Raw genomic sequence first — 27,444 nt, forward strand, 5'->3', positions numbered from 1 at the left:
TTCAGCTTGCTAAGACAATAAATGGGGAATCTGAGCTCTCTTGGTTTGAGGCCCAGGCCCAGCCATGGAGTAGGACTGAGGCTGCCAGCTGAGAGTCGAAGGGGACAGACTCTTGCAGGCAGATGTTCTGTTCCCAGTGCGACATGGCGAGCCAGATGCAAAGGTGACAGGCATACCCTTCTCATCCAGGAAGGCAGATCAGTTGCCCACATAAGGTTTGAGTTCCTCTAAACATGTTTATCCTGCACAGTGGCATACAACCCAAAAGCTCCTGAACTCGCTGGTAAGCCCTGTGGCCTTGTGTCGTGTGGATGGACCAGCTGAGATCCAGACACGTCCCATCTGTGCTGCCACCGATTACCCACGCAGAGCCCAAGAGCACTGCACATAGGCGGCTCCCCGATCCAAGCAGACTTGCATGCTGCCAGCTTAGGGGTTTCTGCTCCACATTTCCCACAGTTTCTACTCTATGTTTAATGCAGGCAGCGAGTTCAGCTGGAGAGCAAGCACTCTCTCTGCTACCAGGTCCAGAAAAGCTGGCAAAGAGCAGGTCAGGTAACTGACTCAACGAGCAGGCAACCCTCTCTAACCGCAGAGGGCTTAGATACCCCCCAAAACGGCAACAGGACAGCTGAACAGTTCCCTGAATACGACTGCTCGGGAACACAGACAACATGGGATTGCAAGTCTTCAAATTTGCTGAAGTTATTGAGTTATGGTGTCTCCTAGCTCAGTGTAAGACAACAACAGGCCAAGAGGCAACGAATTGAAACACAGCGAATCCTGCCTGAAGATCAGGAAACACTTTTTTATTGTGAGGGTGACCAAGCACTAGCATAGTTTGTCTAGGGAGGTGGTAGAGTCTCCCTCCTTGGAGATATTCAAAAGCCATCTAGACATGGTCCTGGGCAACCAACTTGGGGTGGCCCTGCTTGAGCAGTGGGGTTGGACCAGATAATCTTGAGAGTCCCCTTCCAACCTCCACCAGTTTGTGATTCTGTGATGGTGTCATTAGCAGGTCTGAGCACAAAGAGTAAATCACTAAGGGCTTGAGTTAAGCAAGAAGATGGTGTTGTGGCAGCAGGATCAGGCAGCACAGGGCCGAAGGAAAGCAACTCATTATCTGCATGATGACAAAGAAGGAAATTTTCCTGCCTTAGACTCCTGAGAGTGCAAGTCAACATACAGATTATACATACATGCAACGCTCTTTCTGTGGGCCTGATATTCGTATGTGCCAGCAGAACAAGGCACAGTCGAGCTGCAGGATGAGGGAAAACTCCCAAAACCATAACCAGAGCCTTCTGTGCAGTGTAATTACTGAAGATTTCCTTTCAGCATCATCACATGCTATTCTGGTTAGCAAAGGAAAGTATTTCTTAAAGGCAGAATTTCTATCTAGGATGGAGTGAATCACATTTTCCTCCACAAAAAACATGTCTATGTAAAGAGGCATATTAAGTGTTGTGCCAGCACTGGGAACCATAAAGTAGAAGAAATAATAATAAGGAAATGCAGTATTAAAAAAAGTCTGCAAGATTACAGACTTTGAATGATGGTTGGCAAAGACTGCTTGTTGCCTGCTATAAGGTGTGTGTGGTAGGAGTCAGAAAAGATCTGAAAACTTTAACTACTTCTGATCCAAGGACTGATACGGATAATACGGATCTGAGGATAAATTAGAGCCATAACCTTCCCAGCAGTCTCTTCCCTGAGGAAACGCCAGCGCTAGGCCAGCCTGTGCTGCTGTGAAAGATGATGCTGATCCCGACTTCTAATTAGGGAGATGACATAAGGTCAAATGTTCCTGAGCAGGATGTCTGCTAAGTTGTTGTAATGTCTCTGCGCAGAATCGGAAAAGGGTGGGGGAAGACTATTTCACAGCAGCAACTGGAAAGGAAGAGCAGAGATGTGGCAAATATCCAGCAGAAGAAACTCATAGGCTCAGATACCATCACAGGCAAGGAGAACACCGAGCATGAGAAACAGTAAGACAGCTCAGGCACTGGTTCTGCCTGACACAGGAGAACTTCACCCACAAGGGGCTGTCATTTCCCAGATGGGCTACTCAAGTCCTCTGTGTCGCAGAAGATTCAGAGTTTGAGGAGGAGCTTTTTCTCAGTTTGATATTTCACCATCCCTGGAGTCGGTATCAGCCTTAGTAAACGGACTCAGCACTGGAACATCTAACATGTTTGGCAAGTTCCCAATAGGAAGGTCACATTTGCTGGTTTTCATGGCTCTGTGCTGTCCTTGGGGCTTTCAGGTCACTTGATCCCAAAGGACAGCCATGATTACGACCACTGTGAGCTGTCTGGTCTCACAGAAAGATTTTAAAAGCCAGGATATTAGGAACATTATTTTCACAAGAACCAAAAATAATAAAATTTCTCACAGCAGTTAGTAAACCAAACTATGCAGGCGTGGGAGGAAGCAGGGGGAATATAATTTAGTAACTCTAGTGGAAACATGACAGGGAGGTAAAGTGGAACTCTGCTCTGCTGAGTGCCAGGTAAGGATGGGTGTCCTTGACTCTGACTTAAGCTGAAGTGAGAAACATTTATCAGACCATTCATCCACTAAATGGATCACAACCTGGAGTTATCCACACCTGGAGTGGAGAGAAATACTTGGGCATTAATATTCCAAGAGACTACATGAGTTGAAAGTACATGACTATGTGAGTTTTAAGCACTGATTGTTAGGGAAGACCAAGAATCTCTCCAATTTCTGCAGCTGGTGATGTCCCACACAGAGCCTGCGGTGGCAGATGGTAGTGCGGGGCTTTTGCCACACTGGCTTTCTTCACTGATGTGCCCTTCTTCCCTAGATCAAGGTAACAGGACATCCTCTTTGTGTAGCAGTGTCCATATAATACTGCCTCCCTTCATGATGTCCTTAAGAAAACTGTAAGACCTTGGCAGCTATGTTTGCCTGCTAAGGAATGTCTGGACCAAGCACCTTCTTATAGACCTTCATTTCCTCCTGATCAATCTATGACTGAAGAGGCTTTTAGCTACAGATTAACTAAATATATCTGGTGAGGGACACCTTAAAGCAGCCTATGTTCCTAGGGCCATAACCCGTTCTCTTCTGCGACAGCTCCAAGTACATGGATGAGACAAGGGGCTGCGGTAGGAAACCCTTATCCTGGCAGTGGAGGTGCTGACTGAAGGCTACTAAAGCCCAGGGCAGTTTGTGTGGCTCCTTGGCTTACCTCACCTCCACCTACACCCATTGGAATATGGACGCAGCCCTTGAGAGAAGAGCTGAGCAATGCAGCCACAACACATCCTCCTCTTCCTCCTCCACCCTTGGTTCCTTGAACAGACAGAGGAAAAGGGAGAAGGATCCAGGACACCTCTCACCTGCCAGGTAATGCAGTCACTCTGGGTATGCAAAGTGGCAGCAGGGGACGGTGATACTGCATCATTGTTTCAGCTGGGGCAAGAGGAGCTAGCAGAGATGGAGAAAGCACGCTGTTGGGTAACGATTGTAGGTAAATGTCTACACAACAAACAAGTACCCAGTGAGACATCGCACTCTTGTGCACAGAGACACTCTCCCCGAGACACAGAATAGAAGACTTACATCAAAATGAGCACACAATCAGACTGGGACACCAAAAAGCTGAGCACTGCTCCGCTGTGGAGGTAGTATCAAAGCTGGGAAGCTCTCCTAAGAGAAATGTGTCTACAGTTTCAGGGAAAGAGGTGGCTTTAAATGCCTCATATCTGAGATAACTTTAAGAGCTCCTTGACTATCAGAAAGTGCAAAAGATGAGGCACTACATGACGAGGCTCTCTCCTGGGTCCTGAGTCAGGGGGATTTACTGACCCTGTAAGGGAGTGCAGCACACGCTTCCCTGAACTGGTCAAGGTGGGTAACAAGCCGGGCTGCTGCAGTCCTTTGGCAGACACACCAGCCGGAGCTGGACTCAGCAAAGCTGCGTTTGCCCTACACTGAAACTAAGCAAAGAAGCCCTGAGCCTTGGCAGAGCCCAGAGCTCTCAGCTAGCACGGCTCACTGCCACGTAAACCTGAGCAGTCTGGGGTCTGAGGCTTTGTGCTCTGCACTTCAGTTCTGGTGTTGGCTCAGGGCTCAGCTCTCCCCAAAACACTATTTGCTTTTGAAAAATGTAGGTGAGACCATATAGGCACAAACGTACAGCAGTCTGTGTTTCTGGGCCTCCAGCCCTGCTGCTTCTATGCCTAACACCTCCTCTGGTGCTGCAGTGGGAGCAAATCCAAGCCCACCCAAGAGGAAAAGAATAAATATCCCATGAACCCAGATAACCCTGCTGTACAGTTTTCAGCGTATGACTCTACACAAGCTGATCCTTCACCTTGGTTTTGATCGGCTGGCTTGAAGGCTGAAGCATAAAAGGTCCAAAATACCCTTTGGCAGAACGCACCTCAGCATTATGGCTTTGAACCACCTGAAGGGCTGTTTTATTATGGCCCTGTGAGCTTACATGCAAGGCTATGTACATTATCAAACCATTTGGGAGGTACTTCCTTGATGACACTAAATGCTGGTTCCAGGAGGCACTGGTGGGTTTAACCTTTTGCTTCAAAAATAATCATTAGCATATTACACAAACAGAGTGTAGGGGAAGAGGAAAGTTGAAAAATAATGTTTAAAAATACTTGCCTTTAAAAATCCAGCTCCTGCCATGTTACCAAAATCTAACTAAAGGGATCCAGCAGCTGTGGGCTCTGAGACGCCTTTGGTCCGATAGCGTTAAGATTCAGTACGTTTTTCTGACCAAGTCTTTCAAGCTCTTTTCCTGTCTTTAGTCTTGCTTCTCTCCTTTGTGTTTCCAAGGGTAGATCAGCTCTCCAAGGAACAGCTTCTTGCAGAGAGATGTCCAGGAATCCTTAGGGTAACAGCTGTAGGTTGGCAGCCTGTATGTCTGTACCACACTGACATATGATAGAGGGTTGATCTATGAGGAGAAGAAGGAGGGATAGCAGCAATGAAAATGTGTTGTAGCAAGAAACACAGGCAGCTGAGGAGGGCAAATGCAACTTTTGCATAGCACTGGCATCTGTTAAAACATCAATACAGCTATGCACAAAGTGTCAAAATCCCTCTCTGGCTAGCTAAAGCTGTTTAGCCTTCTACAACATCCCAAAACATTAACAAATTGAGACTGGCAAGGAGTATTATTAGAATCACTTTCAAGCAGAGAAAGAGATGCAAACACCAGCAGGATTTCAGAGTGGTGCTTGCTACACAAGGGTGTACAACTGTTGCATTGTTGCATTAGGAGGTTGCAAAGGCTGGAGAGATAGGGGCCTCCCTTCAGCTAGCAATACTCTGTTGGTGGTGCACTACAACTCTTAGGAACTCCTCTACAATGTGCCAGTTAAACTGTATCTTTTACCAGCCTAGTGCTTTACTGTGCTAAGCCCTCAGCCCACAGCTATGCTTTAAGCTAAACCTGATTATCACCTGATACCCACCCAGTGGAATCGAGTCCTAGCTGAACAGGATGCATACCACACAATTCAACACAAGGCTGCTCACTACCATGTTAAATTAAGCCTCCTTGACTGAGTTAATCTTTTTTGATTTGATTTCAGTCACTGTCCTAAGAATGACCATGTCTGGAGCCCCTGCCCACAAAAGTTCGTGGCCTCTGATTATGGTCACAAAGCTGTTGTATTGGTTTTTTTGGAGACATGTTAGCTGGACAAGGGGCAACAGAAGCACATTAGACCTTGGAAAAATCTCATCCCAGTGAAGCATTTCAGGGTAGAGAGGTAGGCGAAGCTCAGAGGATTAATCGAGTCTGGCCAAGATGTGATGCATGAAAAGGACGCACAGCAATAGATTGTCTCCAAAAGAGTAAACAGATTACACATAAATGGTGGATCTCAGAAAACAGACCATGAGAGATGCCAAGGTGAGGAGCCTTAAAGAGCTAGAGGAAGCTTGGACAGTGGGGAGAAATGGAAGGACATCCTCCTCTAGTAAAAGGGTTCGGCTATGCTGGAACTAAGCAAGCAGCTGTGTGAAAGTAATTCACAGTAGAAAATCCAGCCACAAAAAGGAAAAAGAGACAGCAGACAGTCACTATTTCGTCAAAAGCTGAATATTTCTTTTGTCCACTGAAGGGCAACCAGTTTTCTGTGAGTTTGCCTGTACCACCAGTTTGCTTCAGCTGCCTGGTGCTCATGGAGAGGGGGAGGATGAATTCAGCGTGCCTACAAAGATGAAGCTCTGGGAAAGGGTGATTAAGCAGAGAGTTCATTAGAATTAGTCCTGGAGACCTTTGTCAAATTAGTTTCAAAATACAGCAATGCTGAAGCAGAAGGAGAAAATGCCAGTACCAGAAGCATCCCTATGAAGTTTAGGAAAAAGGCCAGGGCAGCAGCTCACACAGGCTGAGAGAAGCCAAAGAACAGCCAGACCCAGCGTGGTCCCGTGGCGGGACACTGACTCATTAGCAGATATTAAACGGGTCCCAAACAGATTTGCAGGAAGCTCTTTCTGAATGCGATCAAAATGAATATTTGTACCAGAAATGCAAGAGCAGAGCTCATACCACCTGAGGTATGTCTAACCCAAACTCATGCAGCTCATATTAAAATACATTCTACGGCCTAAAGGCCAAGGACTGACCACAGCATTTATGGTATATTCTACATGACTATAACCAACCTCACTGCATTGTGGTTATAGCTAGCTAAAAAAAAATTAAAAATAAATAAATAAAAAAGACAAAGAAACCTGCCCCCAAAACACACTGCAGTAAAACTTGAGTAACTATTTCTGCCTACTTCCTCAGCTGTAGGCAAACCAGTACATCTTAAGTGTACTAGGGGAGGATAGGAACTGGTGCTATACAAGGGAGATACACAGTGTATGTTCCTTTGACTATTAGCTACATGGGCTGGAAGGTTTGGACACAACATTTCTTGCTAAAAATCATCCCTGGGCAGAGCAGTGATACTGCACATTAACACCTATCTGCTGAGAAATAATGAGAGATAGTTTTACACCCAGTGCAATATATGCATCTGCCTCTCCTATTATAGATGGAAACAAACAAGCAATTGAGAGCAACCATTTATTAGGGAAATGGCAATATGAGTTCTATTTATGCAATTTTGGGACTCCAAACCTATAGTATATCCTGATATAATAGACATTCTTTGTTTCACAATGGAGCTGTTCCTTTTTCCCTTCCTCTTTTGCTTAACCCTTTTCAGATCAATTGCTGTGAAAGATGACACCTCTAGCAGAAGGTATATGGATGAATCAAACTCATCGTGTCTTCTCACTGGGCTATCAGTTCAGCTGAGCCACACTGCCAGAAATATTTCTTCTTGTACACCAAAATAAATTATTTTGAACACTAATGAAAATAGTGAACCCTGTAAGACTTTCTGGGGAAAATTAAGCAGCATTTGGAGGGAAATATCATTCCCTGCCCTCTGCCTGCCTGTGTCTGGACTTTGCATTCCAGTGACACTATCTTAAAAATAAAAAACAATCACTTGGCTGAACCACAAGCCACATGTGAATGCTCAAAACCAGCATTATTGATTTCTAATCCATTACCAGCACCCCAATGGACAGCTGTGAATGTATCAGTCACCTATAGCTTATGTTATTTTGGGCATAGGTACATGCACACAGCCTTACTTCCATCAAGCATGGCTCCAGAGAGCTACTACATGGGGAGGGGACAAAGCCACTGTGAAATTTCTAGCAAGGAACATCATCATGCACCATAAATAAGAATTTTAGCATGTCACTTAAAAATAGGCTTTTCAAATTGTCCTCTCAAAAGACCTATCAGAAAGTGGTCTATTCAGCAGGATTTCTGACACAAGCCCATTTTTCATTTCCACCAGCACAAACAGAGCAAAAAAGTGCCCTTACTGACTCTCTGCTCATTATTATTTGAACAGAAGGCCAAGAGAGACATCCACTAAGCACTTCCACTTCTTGATATGATGACTTATGCTATATTGTAGATAGCAGAAGGATCCTTCTGCAGTGGTCCAAGGAAAATTCATCATATTCATATGACTCACTGCCTCTGCTCTCTAAGTCATGATCTTTTTCCTCTGGAAAGCTATCCACCTCTTCTCACAAGCACACTGATGCCAAATTCTCGGCTCAGCAGCTCCTGTGCCTCATCGTTGGTGTTCGGTTTCCCTTTTATGGAGTCTTCTGGCCACAGAGAATGACAGATTTTGGTTCTTACACCACTGCCCTACTGAAACACAGGAACTGGGAAGCCAGCATGCTTAGGAAATGTTAGTTTTCCCCTAGAAGACATCTGTTGAAGGAATTCCCTTTTGAATTGCTGCTAGCTGGTGTGATGGTTCCACGCAAATCTGATCTTTGTGACAACAGGGCGGGGGCTGGACTGGTGATGGAAAAAGCAAAAGAACTGGGAAGCCACAGTTAATTCCCTCCCACACACTCCCCCAGCATCCAAGTGGTTTTTGTAAAGTCTGCTACCTGCAGACTCTCCTCCTAGGATGCACAGAGCAAGAAAAGTGCCCCTGTGATATGGCAGTACTCTTGCAAAGTCAGGAAATGGAAATTTCACTACGCTTTCAGGAGTGATTGTGAGAACTTCACTGCTACCATCTCTTCATTTCTTTTCAGAAAAAAATTTCCTTTAGTACCTCTGACAACAGAGCATGGAGATGCAAGGTTACCAAAGCACAGGTTAACCTTTTTCTATGCACCTGGCCAGAGCAACTCAGGAGAATAATAGGAAGTGCCTCCTTCTCTCGTCTTGCCCACACACTCATCCTGCCAGCATCATGGAGCAGCTAAGGCTTTTCAGCACATCTGGAGGGGAAGACCTTTCACAAGCCCTTAGATGTCTTTCATTCTGGATAGTTTAGCTGCCTGCTTTTGCTCCTCTCAGTGTTCAGCAAGTATTATGGTGAAGCTGCACAGAGCCAGGGATTGAGGTGATAATGACATGAAGCCTTAATTCCAGAAGTAACAGAGCTCCATGTTTCTCTCATCTTTCACATTTCATTTCACACCATACAAGACACAGCATTTTCTCTAAACGGAGGACTCAAGCAGGGTATAAAAAGAAGAGAAAACAGCATCCAGTCATTGCAATGTGAAACATATTTCCCTTGTTCCAGCATTTCACAGCTGAAATTTTTTAAGTGGGGCCTTTCAGTGGGACCAGTCTCAGAACTGCTACAGAAGAGGGAAGGGGTCAGTCTGAGGTGAAGCCTGCAGCAGAAAATGTCACAGAGGGCACAAGTGGCTTACCTGCATAAGGAGTCGAAGAGGTTTTCCATCCTGCTGCTCAAGGACTCTGAACTTCACACCAGCTGAAAAGAAACAAAACAAGGAAACCAAATCCATGCTGGAGAAAAGACCATGCCATTTGCTGTTCAGCTCTATTGGCCAAGCACCGATTTCCTAGAAACAGTGTCTTTGACCTTTCTTGATTTGTGAACCCTTACACATTTTCAACAGGAAGCACAGATTCTCTCTATAGTGGTTTTAAGCATATTGACAAACGATGCATTTCTCTTAGATCCATTAAAAGCAGCCCTCTGACTTCGAGCTTGAAAACACAGTCCTAAAGAAAGCACAAAGCCTAGAAATCAGACAGCCAGACCTGACGATGACAAAAAGGACTGGAAAAATCTTTTTCTTTCCCCAAACTTCCATCAGAATGGGAAGTCCATGGGGCAAGCAAATAAATCACCTTTAACATGTGCTCATGTTGATATGGCACATGTGCAAATCTCTCCCTCTTTCAGACTCAGGGAGGAAAGTGGCTGGCCTGGAGCATTAAAGGCATTTCAAAGCAACCACTGCCTATTAATCCCAGCATTCATAAGTTTTTAACACCGTACTAACCCCATCAAGCCTGCCACTTTCATATTTCCTCTTGGACTTGCTACATTCCCAATACTTTAAAGATAAATAGGAAAGATTTTGGATTCCAATGGCGACATACTGCACACGAACATTTAATGGATTGTTTCAAATGAAGGTAACACCTACGACTAAAGAGGCATTTTTCTTTGAAAGATCTCAAATCACTTCACAGAAATAAAACCAATCCATCTTCTGCAAACCTGTACCAGCCAAGCATGCCCCTATTATTCTTTTCTACAGGTAAGAAGATAGGGCAAGAGTAATGAAGTTTGATCTGCCACAGATCAAAGAGTGACTCAGGAGTACAAATAGAAATAACTTTGTCAATTCAGAAACTGAGTCAAAGAACTTGGAGGCCAGATGCCACGACTGAACTGAATTGAACTTCACCACTGCACTAAAGCCTTGCTGACAGGAAACGCTATCCATTCATTGGTTGGTAGAGCCACCTTTATGGTGCCTGTAAAATCAGCTGCCTTAACACATGCCAGAGGATGTCTTATCCAAGTTGTGAGTCTGAAAAGGGACGCAAAACCTAAGCAGTGAGGACATCAAGTGATGTGTACTCTCTGCAGTCCTTTGAATTTGATTCAACTGCTCCATCTGTTACCACTCCAACAACATGTTTGTGTGCTGGGGCAGGAACACAGGCTGTAGAAATTCTCAGAGATGCCTCCTCATCTTGCAGGCAGCATTGCACTCTTTCTTAAAATGTTTAAGAGGAGCAAACAAAGAGCTAAAAAAGAAAGTAAGTCAGGTAACAGATTAAACTGAGAAGACAATCCTCTGCCTGGGTGGAGGCTTATTACCCTAGCTGAACAAAACTGAGGAGAAGTAACCTAAGACTGATAGGAATATATGGCCTTATCTCTCAGTAGCAACAAGACTTCCTGCTGCCCTGGGACCTGCTGTTTACTGGGTCAGTTTTCTTGAGCAGCACCTCCTGTTTTCCAAAGACAGCCCTGAAGGGTTAAGAAGTTTCTGCCAGGAAATTCATAGGAACCTGCTAAAGGCACACATGGAAAAGCAAAAGAGTTGGTAATATGGCTCAGTTTAACCTTCCCAAAATCGAGCCTGGCACTGCTTCCACAGACAAAGCTGTTATTGGTTTCCTCAAGATTCCTTTGCATTTGATGACTAGCCTTGGTTTAGTGATGATCGAGCTCTTTCTTATATTTAAAATTCCTGCTGCATGCTCTTTAAATGGATGGGAGACAATAATTTAGATCTGCTTGATTTTAACTAGATTAACCATAGCTGCTGACAGTTAAACCCATTTCAGAATGACACTTTACTCTGATGCCAACCATAGGTGATGTTTACCAAAAGTGGAAAAACAATGACTAGTTTCAAAACGGTGATAGATTAGTCTCAAAAGGGAAAGATTATCTGAAATCTGCCAGAGCTCTGAAATTAATCTAAACATCTTAGCTCAGGACTTCAGTTAGTCAAGTCAGCACAGAACTGAAGCAGCTCCTTTGATTCACAGCCATTGGAGATCCAGCCCTTTGAAAGAGCAGATGTTCCAAGTATTTTTGTAGTTTTTGTAATTCGGTTTGTTTCAGAGCCCAAGCCCCCAAGATTAACAGCTTCTTTAACTCTCAGAAGTTTTACCTGACCTAGTACACTAGAACTGGAATAAAAAGGTGAACTCATTTATATGGTGCTTGATTGGATGTCACTTTTAGTTGCCACAGGCTTTGTAAACGTGCTCCTCATTCTGCTTCAGCATCAAACTTCTTTCCATTGACACCCTTAACCTGCAGTAATTGGTCAACGTATGGACAACTGCATGACTTGAGCCTCAGGTTCTTTCCTGTCCCCACTGCATCTTTCTATTCAGAAACTACCCATCGCATCAAAATTAAATGCATAATGCAAAATCCTTGAACTTCTGCCCGTGCAGTGCTGAAGGACTTACCTGCGAGTCTGTAGGATCTGCAGAGCCGAAGGATGATTGAATAAAGAGGCAGAGAATCAATCAGGTCAACTAGCAAGTGTATCAGGCCTTGCACAATCACCACCAGCAAACGGAGCTACAGAGAAACAGTTTATAAGAAAATCTCCATGAAACAGGAGAAGCAACACTTGCAAATTCATGAGCTCATCTGCAGTCTGACACCGTGTGCACTAAGCTAGAGCCTCCCAAAGTGGGTTTGATGTCTAGAAATGCTGGACATCCGGACCCTGCGTGAGGTTCCTTGACAATCTTAACTTGAGGGTGTAACTGAAAGGAAGCCCCTAGTTGTAGAGGCTGTGACCTGCAAGGACATGAGAGCTATTCCACTTTCAACAGTCATAGTCTAAAAGGGAGAATTCAGGCTTCCATTTCCAGTAAGCTCCATCACTGTGTATGAGTGAATGTATATTTTTCTCTCTCCAACAGTGAACTGAAGTAACTTATTTCTGCCTGAAGAAACCACACGTACAGCATCTAAGCAAGAGCAAAGGAGACAGAAACGAGCGTCCTGCTCTGTGTTTTCTGTCCCCTGATTAAAGCACCTCCTTTTGTCAGACTGCATTTATTTTTATTGTCAAGCGCATCTGAAAAGAGAGGGCTCAAAAAAGAAGTTGAAACCATGTGATGGCCACTGTCTGTAGAAAATTTTGTTCCAGGCAGGCCTCAGAGAAGACTGGTCATATTGGAGGAAGAAAAGGAAAATAAAGAAGTCCAACCCTCTGAGCAAAGCTGGCTGAAAGCATTCAACACAGCAAGTTAATTTCCTGAGAAAAAGTTCTGGATCAAACTAGAGGGGCCGTCACACCAGACGTGGGATGGAAGGATAAAAAATGACTTCTGAGTGAAAGAGCAGGGAACAGCATGTCCCGCTGACTGGGATTTGCTGGGAATTCCCTTTGGAGAAACACAAACATGTATCCTGAATTCTACTTGCTTGGCCTAAGTAGGCTGCATGAGAACCCTTCCTGGGACACTTAGACAACTCTCATATTTTCTTTGTGGATGACAGTAAAAGACTAGGAAACCCTTTTTTAAGATCTCAGAAGACAGTAAATGACTAGCTGCAAGGGTTAAATCTTACCAGGGTGAACACCAAATAATACAGTGCAGTGGTAGGCAGGAGGAACAGCAGGATTGTAAACAACAAAGTGCCAATAAATAACTAGGGGAAAAAGAAACACAAACGATTAGCAGAGCAATGGCAAAACAATAACAACAAAAAAATAGGAAACTGTAGGGCAATGAAAGTTTGCAAAACTCCTTAATGTGTTCTTTTTACTCCCCATGTGAATAATGCTGTTACCTTGAATATTTTCAGTACTTTCTCTCTCACTGGGCCTTTTATTAAGCTCCCTATAATAGGGCTATGTTTGGAAAGATAACCTGGATCCTGACAGCATTTTTTCCAGTAGTCAAGACTTCCCATTTCAGACCAGAATCCTTATGAAACAAGACTTACATGACCACGTTGTTTGTCCACCTCCTATCCCTGCAAGTTTTAAAGCCATTGGTCAGTTTTCACCAGGAAAAGGTGGAAGGGTAGAAGCAGAAGTTTGGTATGGAATTTTGTAGAGAATGGAGAAGTATTTTTGGTCGTCCCTGTTTTAGCAGAACAAGCAGCTGGGGAAAAGCTGGCAAAATTAGGTTGATAAACATTCCCAGCAGCAGCAGTCAGCTGGTCAGTCTAGCCACAGAGCTTCTGCCTCTTGCTTGGTTGGAAACTGGGAGACAAAGAAGCTGGAGTTACTGGGGTGGGGGGAGCGGTATCCAGAGGATGAAGAAGAAAAATCCATAGGAAAGCAGGTGTCATTAGCTCCACTGCCCACAGAAAAAAATATTTTTATTCTGGGCCAGCCCAGTTGGCGTAAGTCTAACTAATTCCAACTGGAAGAAACGCATATTTATGACAAATAGGGATCTGACTTTACAATTTTCAGTCACCACTTCCAGAACAGAGAGGTCACAGGAACACAGGGCACCGCCACTTCTGCAAAAAGAGATCGTGGCCATGGTATATTATGAGAGAAAATAACCCAGACAGTCCTGTCACAGCAGTGGATCAACATCCCAGCTTTACGCTCATAAGCAGAAACAGATCATAACCAACTCTTCACAGCAGTTGTTTCTCCCCTCCTCTGTCACTCTACTGCAGTTGCTTAACATCTCCAAAAGTCTTTTAAGGTTTGCACCCAGGCCAATGACAAAATTCCCACTGGCCTCCAGACCAGCAGGATGAAGCCTGAAGTGCCAAACCAATTCTCCTCAAAGTACACAGGAACCAAGCCCCGACGCAAACCGCCTTCCTGGCACAAGGGCTCTTACTCTTCCATCATCAAAGAAACAGAAAAATAGCTCCTCCTGCGTGGTGTGAGAAGCTCAAGGTTATCTGTTGCAATGGAGAGAATGGCCCTGGAAGTTGCCAAATATTATTGTATTATTTTAGCGATATTTGCAACTGCCAGCATGGAGCAGTTCAGGCTTTGCTAAACTTTTGCATGGCATTTCAGAATTTAAAAAGAGGCTACAGTGTTTGACAAAAAACTGTGTCTGCTGCTTGAGGGAGAACGTGTGGGCCAGGCTCCAGCACAATGTGAATGAAACAGGGCCTTTTAATAGAAATCCTGCACGTCTGTTACTGTGGCAACACTGCTGGGCACCACTTCTTAAATTGCCTCCCTCCCCCACACCCACTCCCATGCTCCAGGAGCTGTGAGCATCTGCAGCACCCACCAAAGTTCACCACGGTGCCCTGCAGGTGCTCAGCACTCGCCAGAATTAGGTCCCCTGAACATGCAGAGAAGTGAAGGGGTGCAGCAGATCAGCAGAGTCCAAGCAGTTGAAGAGCCATGGATGCAGAGTGCCAGAGCAGGCACTTGTTCTGGGCACCACAAAGCTTCCCATGGCTTCTGTCTCAGTATTAGTCAAAGCATGATAGGATTGTATTGCCCATGGGCAGCGTCCTGCAGAGAGCCCCAAGCACTGCAGCACTACCTGGTCCAAGTCATAGGAACAGGAATCCACCCGCTGCCGGAGGACGTTCCACTTCTTCCCACGGAACAAGCGCCAGAGAGATGACAGGCCATAAATCTTCAGGCAGTAGAGCCTGAGCAAAGAGAAAATGCTGTGCATCAGAGCTGCGAGCAACCAAGCTTCAACACAAAACAGCTGTCACCATTACACCCCTGCGCCCGCTCACTTACCGATGCCACAGAACTCAGGGTGGCAAAAGAAATCAGCCTGAGAATGATGCAGATAAAATACTAATTGCTCAGTCAACTGTATTTGGGCTGGCCCATGGCATGGGCAAAGCAGGCTACTGCAGACAGTTCTGGGCTGCTGGAGGGCAATGGCCACACCATGGCCCACGGCTACAGCAAGGCTCTCGATTTCTGCTCCCATTGAGGAAGAGGCTGGCGTATGGAAAGTGGCAAGTGATGCTGGAGGGTGGCTCCTATCAGCAGCAGCAATTGCCAGCCGCATGCCACCACCTTTTCTGCAGCAAAAGAATCAGCAAGCTTATTCCCCCGAGCTCACCTCTGTCTCTCCAGTTTAGATCTGCCTTGTTCCCCTTGCTTCACACCCCTTCCATGGCAGGAGTGGCCAAGGTCTTACCTCTCACACTTGAGTCAATACAATGCAATTTTGCCTCTGCAGCACAGAAAGGCAAAGGAGAGGACTGGACCCCCTGCACCTTCTTTGGTAAACCACAGCTTCAAACACCCGTAAGAGTGGGAAGAGATCAATTAAATGGCTGGTGGCACCCCCACTGCATCCTTTCCTTAGGCTTTTCTAACTTGGTGCTACGACACTTGGAGCTGCTTCCCTCCCAGAAAAATGGCAATGATGAGAGAAGTTTGGGGTGATAAGAGGGGGAGAAATAGACACCCCTACAGAATACCATAGAGGAAGAAAGAGCCCCTGGGATGGAGAAGACACACAAAGAGCCTTGGGCAGCAGTGCCCAACATACATGAATGTAATGAAGGGGGACACAGCCAATCCATGGGGCAGAATGCAGCCTGAGAAAGCCTGAGCTACAAAAGCCAGACTGGTTAATCAGCCTAGTTAAGATTTCAAGGCAGTGTTTTGAAAGTGGAGGCAAGGAGACTTAGCCAAGAGAAGAACCTTGTTTGAGGAACACCAATTGCTTCAAGGAATTGGCAGGGTGCCCCAGACTGGCAGGCACAGCTCGGTGCACTAATCTCTAGGCAGGAGAGTGCCCTGGACAACTCCTCCAGATTGCTGGTACACACCTGCCCTATGGCTCTAAGGTCACACACTCCCCCGCACACCCTGACATGGCACCAAGCGGGTGTTCCTGCTGTAGCACCCGCCCCACCTTTCCTTGCTGCCTGCACACACATGCCTGCTCTTGCTTCACTGCGCGGTTTGTTTCAGAAGAGGATCTCAGGCTTCACCAGCACCTGAAACAGCAAATTCTTCCGCCAGCTGCACGAAAACAAGGTGTTGTGGTGGCTGTGTTGATGTTGGTGACTGCTATCCCTTTCTGACTCTCCACAGGCAGCACTTGGCACAGCAGGGGTAGTTTGGTGCCAGCAGCAAGATAACATAGCTGCTCTACACTTCTAACAAACAGCCACGGCAGGTAGATTGGCTCCCTGCAGCTCATAAGGGAAAAGCAATTGGCTGGGGAAATGCTTTTCTTGTTCCCACTCTGCACAGTTAGGAGGAGCAAGGCCACTCCTCACAGCCCAAAACAGAATTTCCAGTAACTAAAGGTGTTGGGAAGAGACTCCCCATTACTAACATCACTGATTTCAGGCATAAGCCCTATGCTCACAACAGAACTGATTCTCAAACCATATCTCAATATTTCTAACCATTCCCTAAACTATCCATAACAAAAGTTCTCCTCTTTCTTCTGTTGTTTGCAATGTAAAGCCCTCTGCTTGCAGCCTGGGGAGGAATGATAACTATTCTGTACTTTATAAGCCAGAAGTTTATTTATTACCTTGTCTCCCATCTCCTTGGCAAGAGCAGCTATTTTCCAGTGGCCTGTGTGACACCTTGCTGCAGCACGTTAACGGAGAGCATGAGCAGAGCACGTTGGTGGGCACCATTTGCACAGTAACCCTAACATGCCCCAAAGCTGTCTGCACACCCACATGCTCCCTCAGAGCCTCTGCCTGGCTCTCAGGCTGTGGGGCCCTCCAGTAGGTCCAGACCACGACACCAGAATGGGCGACACAGCCATGCTGTAACCCCAAACCTGCCATCTGTGCTCCATGATGCAGACAAGAACCTCTGAAGCAGGGCAGAGGCAGGGACTTTGGGACTTCTCCAGAAGTACAAGGGTCCCCCTTTCCTCTTCCTCTCCTCCAGATCCCCTCAAAACTACTGGGTAGGGTGCAACTGAAAAGAGTACTGTAAGGTTGAATCAAAGGGATAGGGTGAACTGCTTTCTTGTTCTCTGCCTATCATGTAGTTTGATTTTTCAAGGTCACTACCAAAATAAATAAACATTTAAATGCAGCAGATAGGTTGCTTGTACTGCTGTGGCCACCGCTTCTACATGCATACAAAGAATGCAATAAATTAACCGCTGGCCAAACTGTGAATTCAAAAGAACTACATCAGGACTGAACGCTCCACAATTAAACATGTGCCCTGAGCATTCAGTGGTCCTGCTCTCCAAACATACCCAAGACATAATCAAGAGAGATCAACTCACCTGGCTCCATAGACATAGAAGCAGTAGATGTGGAAAGTGAGAAGGGCGATGATGTCAGAGAGGATGCAGAGTGCCACGGTCAGGCCCAGACAAGCTGACAGACCGACATACCAGAGGATCATCTCAATGAAGGGGGACATCAGGTGAATGTAGCCTAGTGGACATTGCAGCGTCAGTATATGACTGAGATACCTTCCTGTTGACACTCTCAAAAGACTGATTATCTGTGCCCTAGAACATCGCTCCAGAAACCATAGCCATGAAAACACAAAAGTAAAACTGGAAAACTCCTTTAGACGTCATCTTCTGTTTAGGTGGGCCAACAAAATCTCTTTCCCCCTGGGTTTCTGTCCAGGTGTGGCAGCTCTGTGAGGAAGGGGAGGACATGCTCAGCTGAAAGAGAGCAGGCACCTTGCTCCACATGTGATTTCCTTTTCTAGATTTGTGTCCAGGTCCCTAATTATATTTTTAACTGTACACATCAACCTTTACTGCAACTGTTCCCCTTTTCTTGCTATTCTCACAAAAGCCTTCCTATATGGCTTTTGTAAAATAACATAGTGTGGAGGCACACAGCCTTTTTCATAACTAAAGTGGAGCAAAGTCACAGAAACAAGACCATATTTGATTGGTGAGCAGAGTAAATCAGTATAACTGAGGAGTTCACATCCATCATGACTGTACTCCTTCATCAAGACACTTACCAAGGATAACAGGGGTGCATTGAAATAACAGCATTGCACTAAGCTGAAGTCAGTGACAAGACAGAGTTTGCATTTGCATCCCAAGAGCATGCTTCTCATCCCTATCCTATCAGCTGCCTCTTACAGGGCAAGGACTATAAAAAGCCTCCCCTTGGACCCTCACCACTAATGGCACCAAGTAAGCAAGCTCCACTGTGATTTGCACTTCTTGCGAAGCATCAGTACAAGCACTTTATTTAATGTGTGTGACTTCCTCGTGTGGGAATCCAACTTTGGCTTGAGTTCCCACAGCAGCAAGACTCACAGACAAGTTTTTACTTGCAGTAGAGCATTCTGATTCATTATTCACCTCTCAGCAAACATTAAACACTCGTGGGGAAAGATGAAAAGGGAGGCTGAAAAGTTAAACAATTACACTTACTAATCCAAAGATGGATGTGGTAAAGAAAGAAGCGGCCCAAAACCTGATCCAAAGCTCGGTTCATTTTCAGTCCAGCTGGTGCTCCCATTAGCCACTGGAGCAAGTCCTGGAGCTCTTCAGCTATGTGCTGCAAACACATGGAAGCAAGGCACCCAAGATAAAAGACTGCTAGCACACTGAACAGGTCCAGTGTACTGCACATCCTTCCCCCACAAAGTATTCTTACCACACCCTTCAAACCAATGCAAAAAAGAATAATCTGAACTACTACTTTACAGACAACCAGTTAAACCAGAAATGCACTTTTGTTGGCTAGTGACTCTTTACTGAACTCAAACATAAGAGCAGAAAGAAAGCCAAACTGCTTAAATGTGGAACTGTGCTGGGAACACACACCTAGTGTTTGTTCATGGCCATCTTGGGTAGACTTGCCAGTATGATTTCTTGGTGTAGTAAGAGTTCTTGAAATAGATAGCAAATGTTGGTGCACAAATCAACTTGTTTGGACAGTCAACTGACAAGTCAGAACTGAGCAAGTAATCTAACTATGGGGAAAGCTGTCAGGATTTTAAAAGGTGCAAGATGGCAGTGCACTCATGGGCAAAAAAAAAGTGAAGTTTTACAAACAAATAACCCATATGTGTTTACAGCATGGTAGAAAACACAATTATAGAAATGTATTTCATACATAAGCAAACTTTCTGGATACTCTGTGGTGTACTAGGCAAGATTAACCATGCTGTATGGCACTGATCTTGCCTACCACTGTCATGTCTCTCTGCAGGCTTCATAGAGAGATACCCGTTGCACCCCAGTAGAAAAGAAGCCCTCTGAATCATTGAGAAAAAAAGTCTAATGGAGTTTGTCCCCAAATCACTGAGGGCTTTGACTCACAGTTTCTGGTGGTTTAATCCCAGGCTGATACTATTTACTATTTACTGATTTTCCTTCCTTCACCCCCCTACTCTGCCAGAAGTCCCCCTTGCAGTCAGCCGGGCAAAAGATGGGTTGCTCTGCTCCTCAGCAGTTTGCACCTGACCTACTCACCTACGCTGAAATCAGTGGTGAAGTCCATTTATCAGATTATGAAGTGAGATAGCTGAGAGTGGCAACCTCCAGCAAACAGGCAGGGGACATACCTGGAAGAAGTGACCTCTCACACTGTCCCACATGAACAGAGACTGGGAGTAAAAGCCTTCTACCTCTGAAAATCCCACTTACAGTCAAGTCCATGCATGTGAATTACACTGCAAATTATGCACATGCAGAAGAATCAAGACATGCTACCTGGAGCTGATGCACTGTAGCCTACTTTCCCCATCATTCATATGGGTAATTTCCCTGCAGGGAAATTATTTCCAAGGAATGATTCCATTTTATTTATTAACCAACAGGGCCCTTGCAAATGAGTTTGTAAACATTTACTTTTAGTGTAGTGGCAAAATTAAGAACTCCATCTTCAACTTATCCAAAAGGAATACCTTGTTATTAATTCATTTTCCCTCTGTCCATTAAAATATTTCACTGCAAATCAGAACTGATTTGAACCCATGGATTCTACCTCTGTGGCTGAGAAGTGTTAGCTATTTTATAAATAGACTGGTTTTAATATTTGAAGTGTTGGATTGGTAACTTAGAAAAAGCATTTGGGGATTTTAATGAAATATTTAAAGGCTTGAAAGCAGTCCTTCAGCAAGGCTGTTTTTCAACACTGAATACTTCTGGAGGCTGCCAGTCCCAAAGGTGCTACTAAATTCTGACAGGGCACATAGCTCTGGGAAGGTACCCTAGCTTGCTGTTATTTAGCTGGGCAAGGCATTTCAAAACATAGTCCTAAGACATAACCTTGCAGCTTGTCTTCTAGCCAGATATTTTAGAACTGATCAATAGCAAGCAGAATCAGAAAAGGTGACTGGGAGTCCAATTCTGTTACAGTCATGAATACTGAATGCGGCCAGTATGAATAAATAAGATACAGTGAATTGGAAGTGTTTCAAAAACGGGTGTAGGGACATTACTGAACTGGAGACTAAAGCTGACATGGTTTAGATGAGATCACTGTGGAAACACTTTCTTTACTGTCATGCTCTCCTTTCTAGTCTTCATATGCAGCAGGTCTAATGGTGATGTGACATCGACAGAGAAGGACACACAGTGCACTGAGGGTGGGCACCAGGAATCATAGTGCAAACTTCCTGAGCAGAGCATCCAGTGCAAGTCAGACCAAGCAGGGCCAAAGCACTCCCTACCAGACACACTTGCCCTGTGTCTATTGCAGGCCTTTGGGGCTCTAAGTTATACTATTTTACAAATGAACATCTAAGAATATTTTCCAGTAAGTGTTCTCTCTGCTTGTTTTGTTTATGGATTAGCAGAACATGACTGAATAGGAACTTACATCCAATTATCTCCAAGAACCAGTAATATTTTTGGACACACGATCCATGATAAATATTTAACTGTTTCAAAGAGATTTCAGCTCAAGAAAAAGAGACATCAGCAAGGATACAAGAGGTGAAGGAAAAAAAAAAGATGGTTTATTATAAGCAGTTCTCTTTAATACAGACAAACGTAGCACTTTGAACCAGGTATTTTTGAAAGTAGGCTGTCTTGGGAAGGCAAAACCAAGGACAACCATTGGGAAGCCTGGTGGGAGTGAGAGGAAGGAGTTGTGAGGTCACCTACAGAGAGAAGATTATTCACATTTTCCATTCTTGGATTTGAAAGCCTGTTTTGAAAATCAGTCCTTCATATTGCATACAGCTACTCGCCAGTTACTCCCTGGGTGTCTCTGAATCACATCTGCCTCATTTACTGACAAAAGCGACTTGTTATTACAGTCAGCACAGTGCAGCTCATCAAGCTGTGAAAGTGGGAGCTGCAGTCAATGACGTCATGTGCATCATCAACAACTGCTAGCTAAGCGCTGATTTGAGAACCGTTATATCGGGGGATGACGAACGATGGCTAGGGAACATGGCTTGATCCTCACATCAGCAGGCTGAGCTTGTGACTCTGGCAGTTGCTGAGAGCTAAAATAATCTACCTGTATCTGTTTCCTTCCAGAGAGATGTTTGCTAGGAAAAAAAGTGAGCACTGCATCCAGCCCCACACAGCTATGATTTTGTCAATACTCCAATCAATCAATCAAACCAATAAGGTTATGTTATATAAGGTTAGTTTGTCAATATTAAAATCAATCAAGTCAGTAAGGTTAAAACAAAATTATGTATGTAATTTTATATTATAATAAGATTACTGTAATGTTCTATTTACTAACAGATAGAGAGATGGAAGGTCAATGCCATCATCAGATCTGGGGGACATTATCACAAACAGAATACCAAGGAGCATTAGGGAAGGAAAAGTAACTAATTCTGCACATGGGAAAGTTTGCGTTACTGATCTTGGCAACACATAAGGACTTGAGAAAGCCCAAGTGATGGGAATAATGTATACCAGATGGACACTCAGCAGCAAAGAGGAAACCTACTGCTGAATGGCTAAGGGGAGCTTTTGCTGTCCTACTGGAAAAGAAGTGGTGCTGGCTTGCATACCAAATGCTGAAGTCACTGGTGTATTTTGGGATCACTTGGATCTGCATTTTTCAAGGCCTGCACATAATGCATATAAATCAATGCCCACCAAAGAGAGTAAAAGGACTCCAAATGACTTTATGTCTGCAATCTAATATGCTTGAAAGTAGAAAGTAAGGCTGGAAAGTAAAAAGAGCTGCAAGTGGCCTGAATTGATAAGCTTGGAGATATTGCAGAGAAGAACGGCACCAACTGATTATGAGGCCAGCCACACAAGGGGGAGTTAACGCTTCTAGGAAAGTAAGTAAACACCTCTTCGTGATACCAAGGGAATGGAGTCCGCACATGTAGGAGATGAAAATAACTGACACTATGATGCATAAGTTGAGTGACAGATGAGCAAATTACTGAAAGAGGAATGAATGAGCAGCTTTCTCAAGCAAGACTATCCAGGACAGGTGCTGGGATTGGATACACCTTGAGCACAGAGAGCGTCCATCTGCCAAAGACACTGGGCAGATGGAACCCCTCCTGGAGCACCTGTGCAAACAGAAATGCAGCCAAAAGCCACTTCCTTGCAGACTTGTTAAGAAATCTGATTTCTGAGAGTTGGACACTTACAGTACTCCCATAGGAAGAGCTCTAGAGAACTTAAACTTCTCCAGCTGAAATACCTGTTAGGAAAAAGACTTAGGAATAAGACTTAGAGAAGTATTTTTAGTGTATAGCTCAAATACAAGAGCAAGTGTATTGCAAGAATTGTGGTCCTTTCTACCCCGCCGCCGCTGCTGAATAGTGTCTGCAGCAATCCTTAGAAGTTTTACTATGAAAGATAAAAAAAAATTAGCAATAATAATGATCCACAGCTATGCTGGACACTCCATACACACTTTCTGAAAGCACAGGATGCACAAGAATGATCAAAGACCTATGGCTTGTAACAATTAAAAGGCTAGACATGGACCAAGCAGATCATCATCAAGGGAAATGTGAGCTCTTCCCAAGAAAGACAGGATAAGTAAGAAAAATAAATTGCTGCTGGAATTCTTTAATCAGAATAAAATCCTCCCAACCAAGAAGTGGGACAAAGAGCAAAGAGAGGACATTCTCCAGCTGCTAGAAAGAAAGCATTGGAAAGATCCATCTTCTCTCCCATAAATTAAAGGAAAGTGGGCAGAGAAAGGGTTAGGCTGTGCAGCTGCATGACAGTGCTCGACACTGGCTGCACATGTATTCCCAAGACACAGAAGCTCTTAAAATGGAGCTAACTTCAAATTACTGGTCTGGTCTCCAGCCTCTGAAGTACATCATATGTTCCTTACTGCCACTAAACAGATATATTGGAGTACTGCACCTAAAATGAACCACCAGAAAAGCAGGATAGCATGAGTCATAGTTGTTCTTCATGAATTTATGCTGATGTTGAAGGATCTTAGTGGGAAAGAGGAGTTACATTTGAGAAAAATCACAGGACACAGCAAGTTTTCCTACTTTACCATCTGTACACCAGACAGGATTTCAGCTATTTGTATCCTGACTAGCTAATGCCTTTGGATTTCCCCATGGCATTCCTCTTTACAAGCACAGCTGCTTATCAAGTTTGACTTTTCAGCAGTTTATCAAATTCAACCCAGGATACAGCTTCCCGCCCCCACCCCCCCAAATACCCCATACAGCAACAACTTCAGGACACTTTGTGTTGACTCCAGAATAGAAGTATTCTGGCTCAATAACCACTCAACCTGCAGCTGCAGAGCTCTGTCCAAGCCATAATTGTTACTTCAAGAACTGGAGCAGCCCTCCGGTAAACATCTAATTACTATTCAGTGCACACGCACAGGAGAGCTGTGTTCCTTTTGAGCAGTCCCAGCAGGCTTGATTTGAAGATTTCACTCTTCTAGAGGAGACCTAATTTGCATGACTTCAGACAGGACTGTCTCTGAAATCCTTGTGCATAAGGCATTGCCTCCTTACAGCTACCCCAGGCATCAAGACCTTCTCAGTACCTACAGCAGGTGAGAGAGAAATGGCTTTGGCTGGACTTACATCAGCCATAGGGATGAGAGCGTCAGCGAGATGACCAATTCGGTTCTTTCTGTACAGCCAGGACATCAGCAGTATCCCCAGGGTCACATCAATCAGCAGGGAGACAAAGATGTTGGCTTTCCTGCATGCAGGATAAAGAGAAAGACTGTTAGAGAAAAAAGGAAGGGCAGCGTTCAATGTTTCAATGACAGTTGTTGGCTTCACTTACATAGCATCTTTAATGTCCCAGGGACACCAGGATAATTTACTGAAGAGGCATGGTGTAGAGATCTTTTGACTTTCACTGGTGTGCTGCTACTTCTGTGGCCAAACATGGAACCACTCGGAGCCTGCCACACCACAAAGCCTTTCTTAGTAAGGGGAGCAAAGAGGGGGATTGAAGCTACAAAGAGGAATGTTAGACAAAGCGTGTGTATATATATACACACACACTCTCAGGGGATTTACCAATACTATGGGCACCAGCATGCGGAGTATCCACGGTGAGATCAGATGGCTTTCCAAGAGGTATACTTCAGCTGAACCACTAGTCAATGTAATAAATAGTGTTTCTGGGTACTCAAACATACCCAGAAAGGCTGCTGAACTGCCCCCTCACTGCTAGAGTTTCTCAATGAAATTCCATGACGTCTGTTATTTGGGAAATCAAGATGAAACAATCACAGTTACTTTTGGCCTTCAAATCTGCTCATCTATTTTAAGTTTTCCCTGGGAGTCTATTACTGCAGGATCAGAGAACCACACAGAACAAGACTCATTGTGTAATGGCCACAAGGCATTCACTATCTGTCTCAGATCTCTGCCCCTCCCTGTTCCACTCACTGTGCTGCATGTTTGCTTTTTCTGTTACACTGACTTTGTTACTGCTGTGGGAGTCTCAGGTCTGCATTTACTGCAAGGATTCCCCAAAAGAGTGGGTGAAAGAGGGGAGCATTCTGCCCTTGCAGAAAGTGCCACTGAATACTGATTGCAGTTTTTGGTTAACAGCAGCATATGTGAAAGCAATGAGCTTGTGGGAGCAGTTATAGCAAAGCACTACACACATAGGTGCAGTACAAGCTTTCTGTGGGCAATATCCCAGCTGCCTTTCCCAGGCTAGGGAAAAAGGCATATATCTGACAAAAAGCAAAATTAATATGAACAGAGTGCAGAGTAAAGATTTGCAAACTAGCAGAGAGTACAGCAAGGAAGGCAACATGACACGGTGTGGTGAGGACCCAGTAGTGCTGCACGGACACAGGATCTGTGGTTTGGGTTCCCCAGAGGAGACAGGGCTAGAGCAAACACATGCATGACTTTATTTGTACTCCATACCTCATTAGCTGAGTTTGGGTTTGAGCTTTCTTGTTGCTGCTGATGATCTGGAGGTGCTGCAGGCGATGCCCCAGCTGCTCACAAGTTGAGAGTTTGCTCCATAAGAAGGACAAAGGCCAAAACTTCAGCACCCTGCAGAAACATCACGGGTATGTCCCCTTTTGCTTTTGTCATTTTGCAGGCTGTACAGTGTACAAACTCCATGCAAAAAACAGTCAGTGTGAAGTTAAGGTTGTACAACCAGAGATAGTGTCAACATACTATCATTAAAGAATGTTAGGTGTCAACTACTCTCTTAAAGGTTAACAGAATTAAGGCAGCCTTTCCAGATCAAGCCATCTACAGCAGACAACCCAATCTCAATTTCCATTCTGTAAAACCAAGTGTCTTGTTCTTCCAAGGAAGCCAGAATGCAATCCTGATTCCACCCTGTGCTTTGGGATACATCACTGGGATTGCACACTGCTCTAAGTCTCCAGGAGGCTGGAGTCAAGGCAGTTGTATGTACAGTGCAACAGCACAACATGGTGCAACTGCTTCACAAACCCCAGTATTACAAATCACAAGTCTCTGTCTAGTGTGCACTCAGTATAACAAACCACTGTGTTCTCCCTGTTTCTGTCCCTTTTACTCTCTTTTTCTTCCACTTGATCCTTTTCTTCTCTCTTTTTTTTTTTATTACTTCCAAACCCCCTTCTCAGGGTCTTAATTTCTTTCTTCTCTCTAATGCCTTGCCAAGGGTGACCAGCATTATGTAGCTAACAGGACATTTAGTATTTAATTAGTTTTCAAAGTTAACATCCACATGAGGCTTGTAGGGAAGGAAATATTCACACGGTTCTTTTTTTATAACTCAGAAGAAAAGTACTAAATGATGCTCAATTATTTTTGGAGGTTACTTTTATTACCACACAACCTATAAAGAAAGGAACGAGGGTGATTTGTGTAGTCAAAAATGACACCACTGGATGCAGGCGGGGCAAAGTAGTGGTACAGCAATACAAAGCTCTGTGTTTGTTGTGGGGAACAAATTCTGATGTGAACATAATCTGGATCGCTTCTTTCCTGTACACAATGGTTGTTTCATTAGTTCACAGTTTCTTACTAAGGGTCCAGGAATCTATGTTCACTTTTAGTCACCTTCTTCACCTACCCTCTGTTACTGCTTTGACATGTTCCTCAGTTTATGTCATTCCAAATGCTACGATTATTCCTAGTATTCTGCTTTGCTTTTAAAATTGTACAGCTGTTTGGATCATTAGTAAGCGCAGCCTGGAGATGTCCCTACAACATGTGCTTGCTTTCCCCGGATTTCATCTGGAGGATTTCAGTCTGTCAGCCAGCAGCAGAGTGCCTTTAGGACTGGCCAGGATAAAGCACAGAATGGGCAGACTGGGGCTCTGGCCGCTATTTATACATTTTACACAAATCATGAGGATATGGCTTGTTCAAAATCCTGCTCAGTTTGCTGTAGTTGCAATCCCCTTCCTCCTCCCATCCTCCTGAGCCCTTTCAACGATTCTTCAGGCAAGGTTTGTCATCTTAAAAAACGAGTGCTGAAGTCCCCCCTTCCCCCTCCCCATTCAGATTTCACACACGTTGGTTTTGCAATACACGCGGTGTACTGTGAATCATTCTTCTTAATTTGAGGACTCTGAGTTACTCATATCTTTGTTACAGCCTCCCACCTCATAGACAAATGAATGCACTGTTCTTCAGCTGACTACTCAGGAGGTGGTATCTGAAGTGGTGGAGGAAAGAGCGCTGTGCAGGGGAGAGAGACATGGGGGGTGCACTGGCCACTAATCTCAAAGTCCTGGGCTTGCTGATTCACCAAGGCACAAGTGCAGATGAGTTTTCTCTTCCAATTATATCCCAGTCCAG

General features: G+C 44.6%; 1 protein-coding gene across 2 annotated transcripts in view; it reads right to left on the reverse strand.

Annotated features, from left to right (window-relative positions):
- Positions 1–790: 790 nt before the first annotated feature.
- Positions 791–27,444, reverse strand: part of PIGQ (phosphatidylinositol glycan anchor biosynthesis class Q) — a 35,142-nt gene continuing 8,488 nt past the window's right edge. For both annotated transcript variants that reach the window (XM_075105895.1, XM_075105897.1), the window contains exons 3-11: positions 25,561–25,692; positions 24,247–24,367; positions 18,665–18,791; positions 17,540–17,693; positions 14,840–14,951; positions 12,930–13,010; positions 11,810–11,924; positions 9,268–9,329; positions 791–4,948 (exon numbers count right to left, since the gene is read on the reverse strand). In XM_075105895.1, the coding sequence (XP_074961996.1) occupies positions 4,796–4,948; positions 9,268–9,329; positions 11,810–11,924; positions 12,930–13,010; positions 14,840–14,951; positions 17,540–17,693; positions 18,665–18,791; positions 24,247–24,367; positions 25,561–25,692 (1,057 nt within the window). In that variant the 3' untranslated portion in view covers positions 791–4,795. The remainder of the gene's footprint in view (positions 4,949–9,267; positions 9,330–11,809; positions 11,925–12,929; positions 13,011–14,839; positions 14,952–17,539; positions 17,694–18,664; positions 18,792–24,246; positions 24,368–25,560; positions 25,693–27,444) is intronic.

This window comes from Phalacrocorax aristotelis, chromosome 10 (assembly GCF_949628215.1).
Source record: "Phalacrocorax aristotelis chromosome 10, bGulAri2.1, whole genome shotgun sequence".
NCBI lineage: Eukaryota > Metazoa > Chordata > Aves > Suliformes > Phalacrocoracidae > Phalacrocorax > Phalacrocorax aristotelis.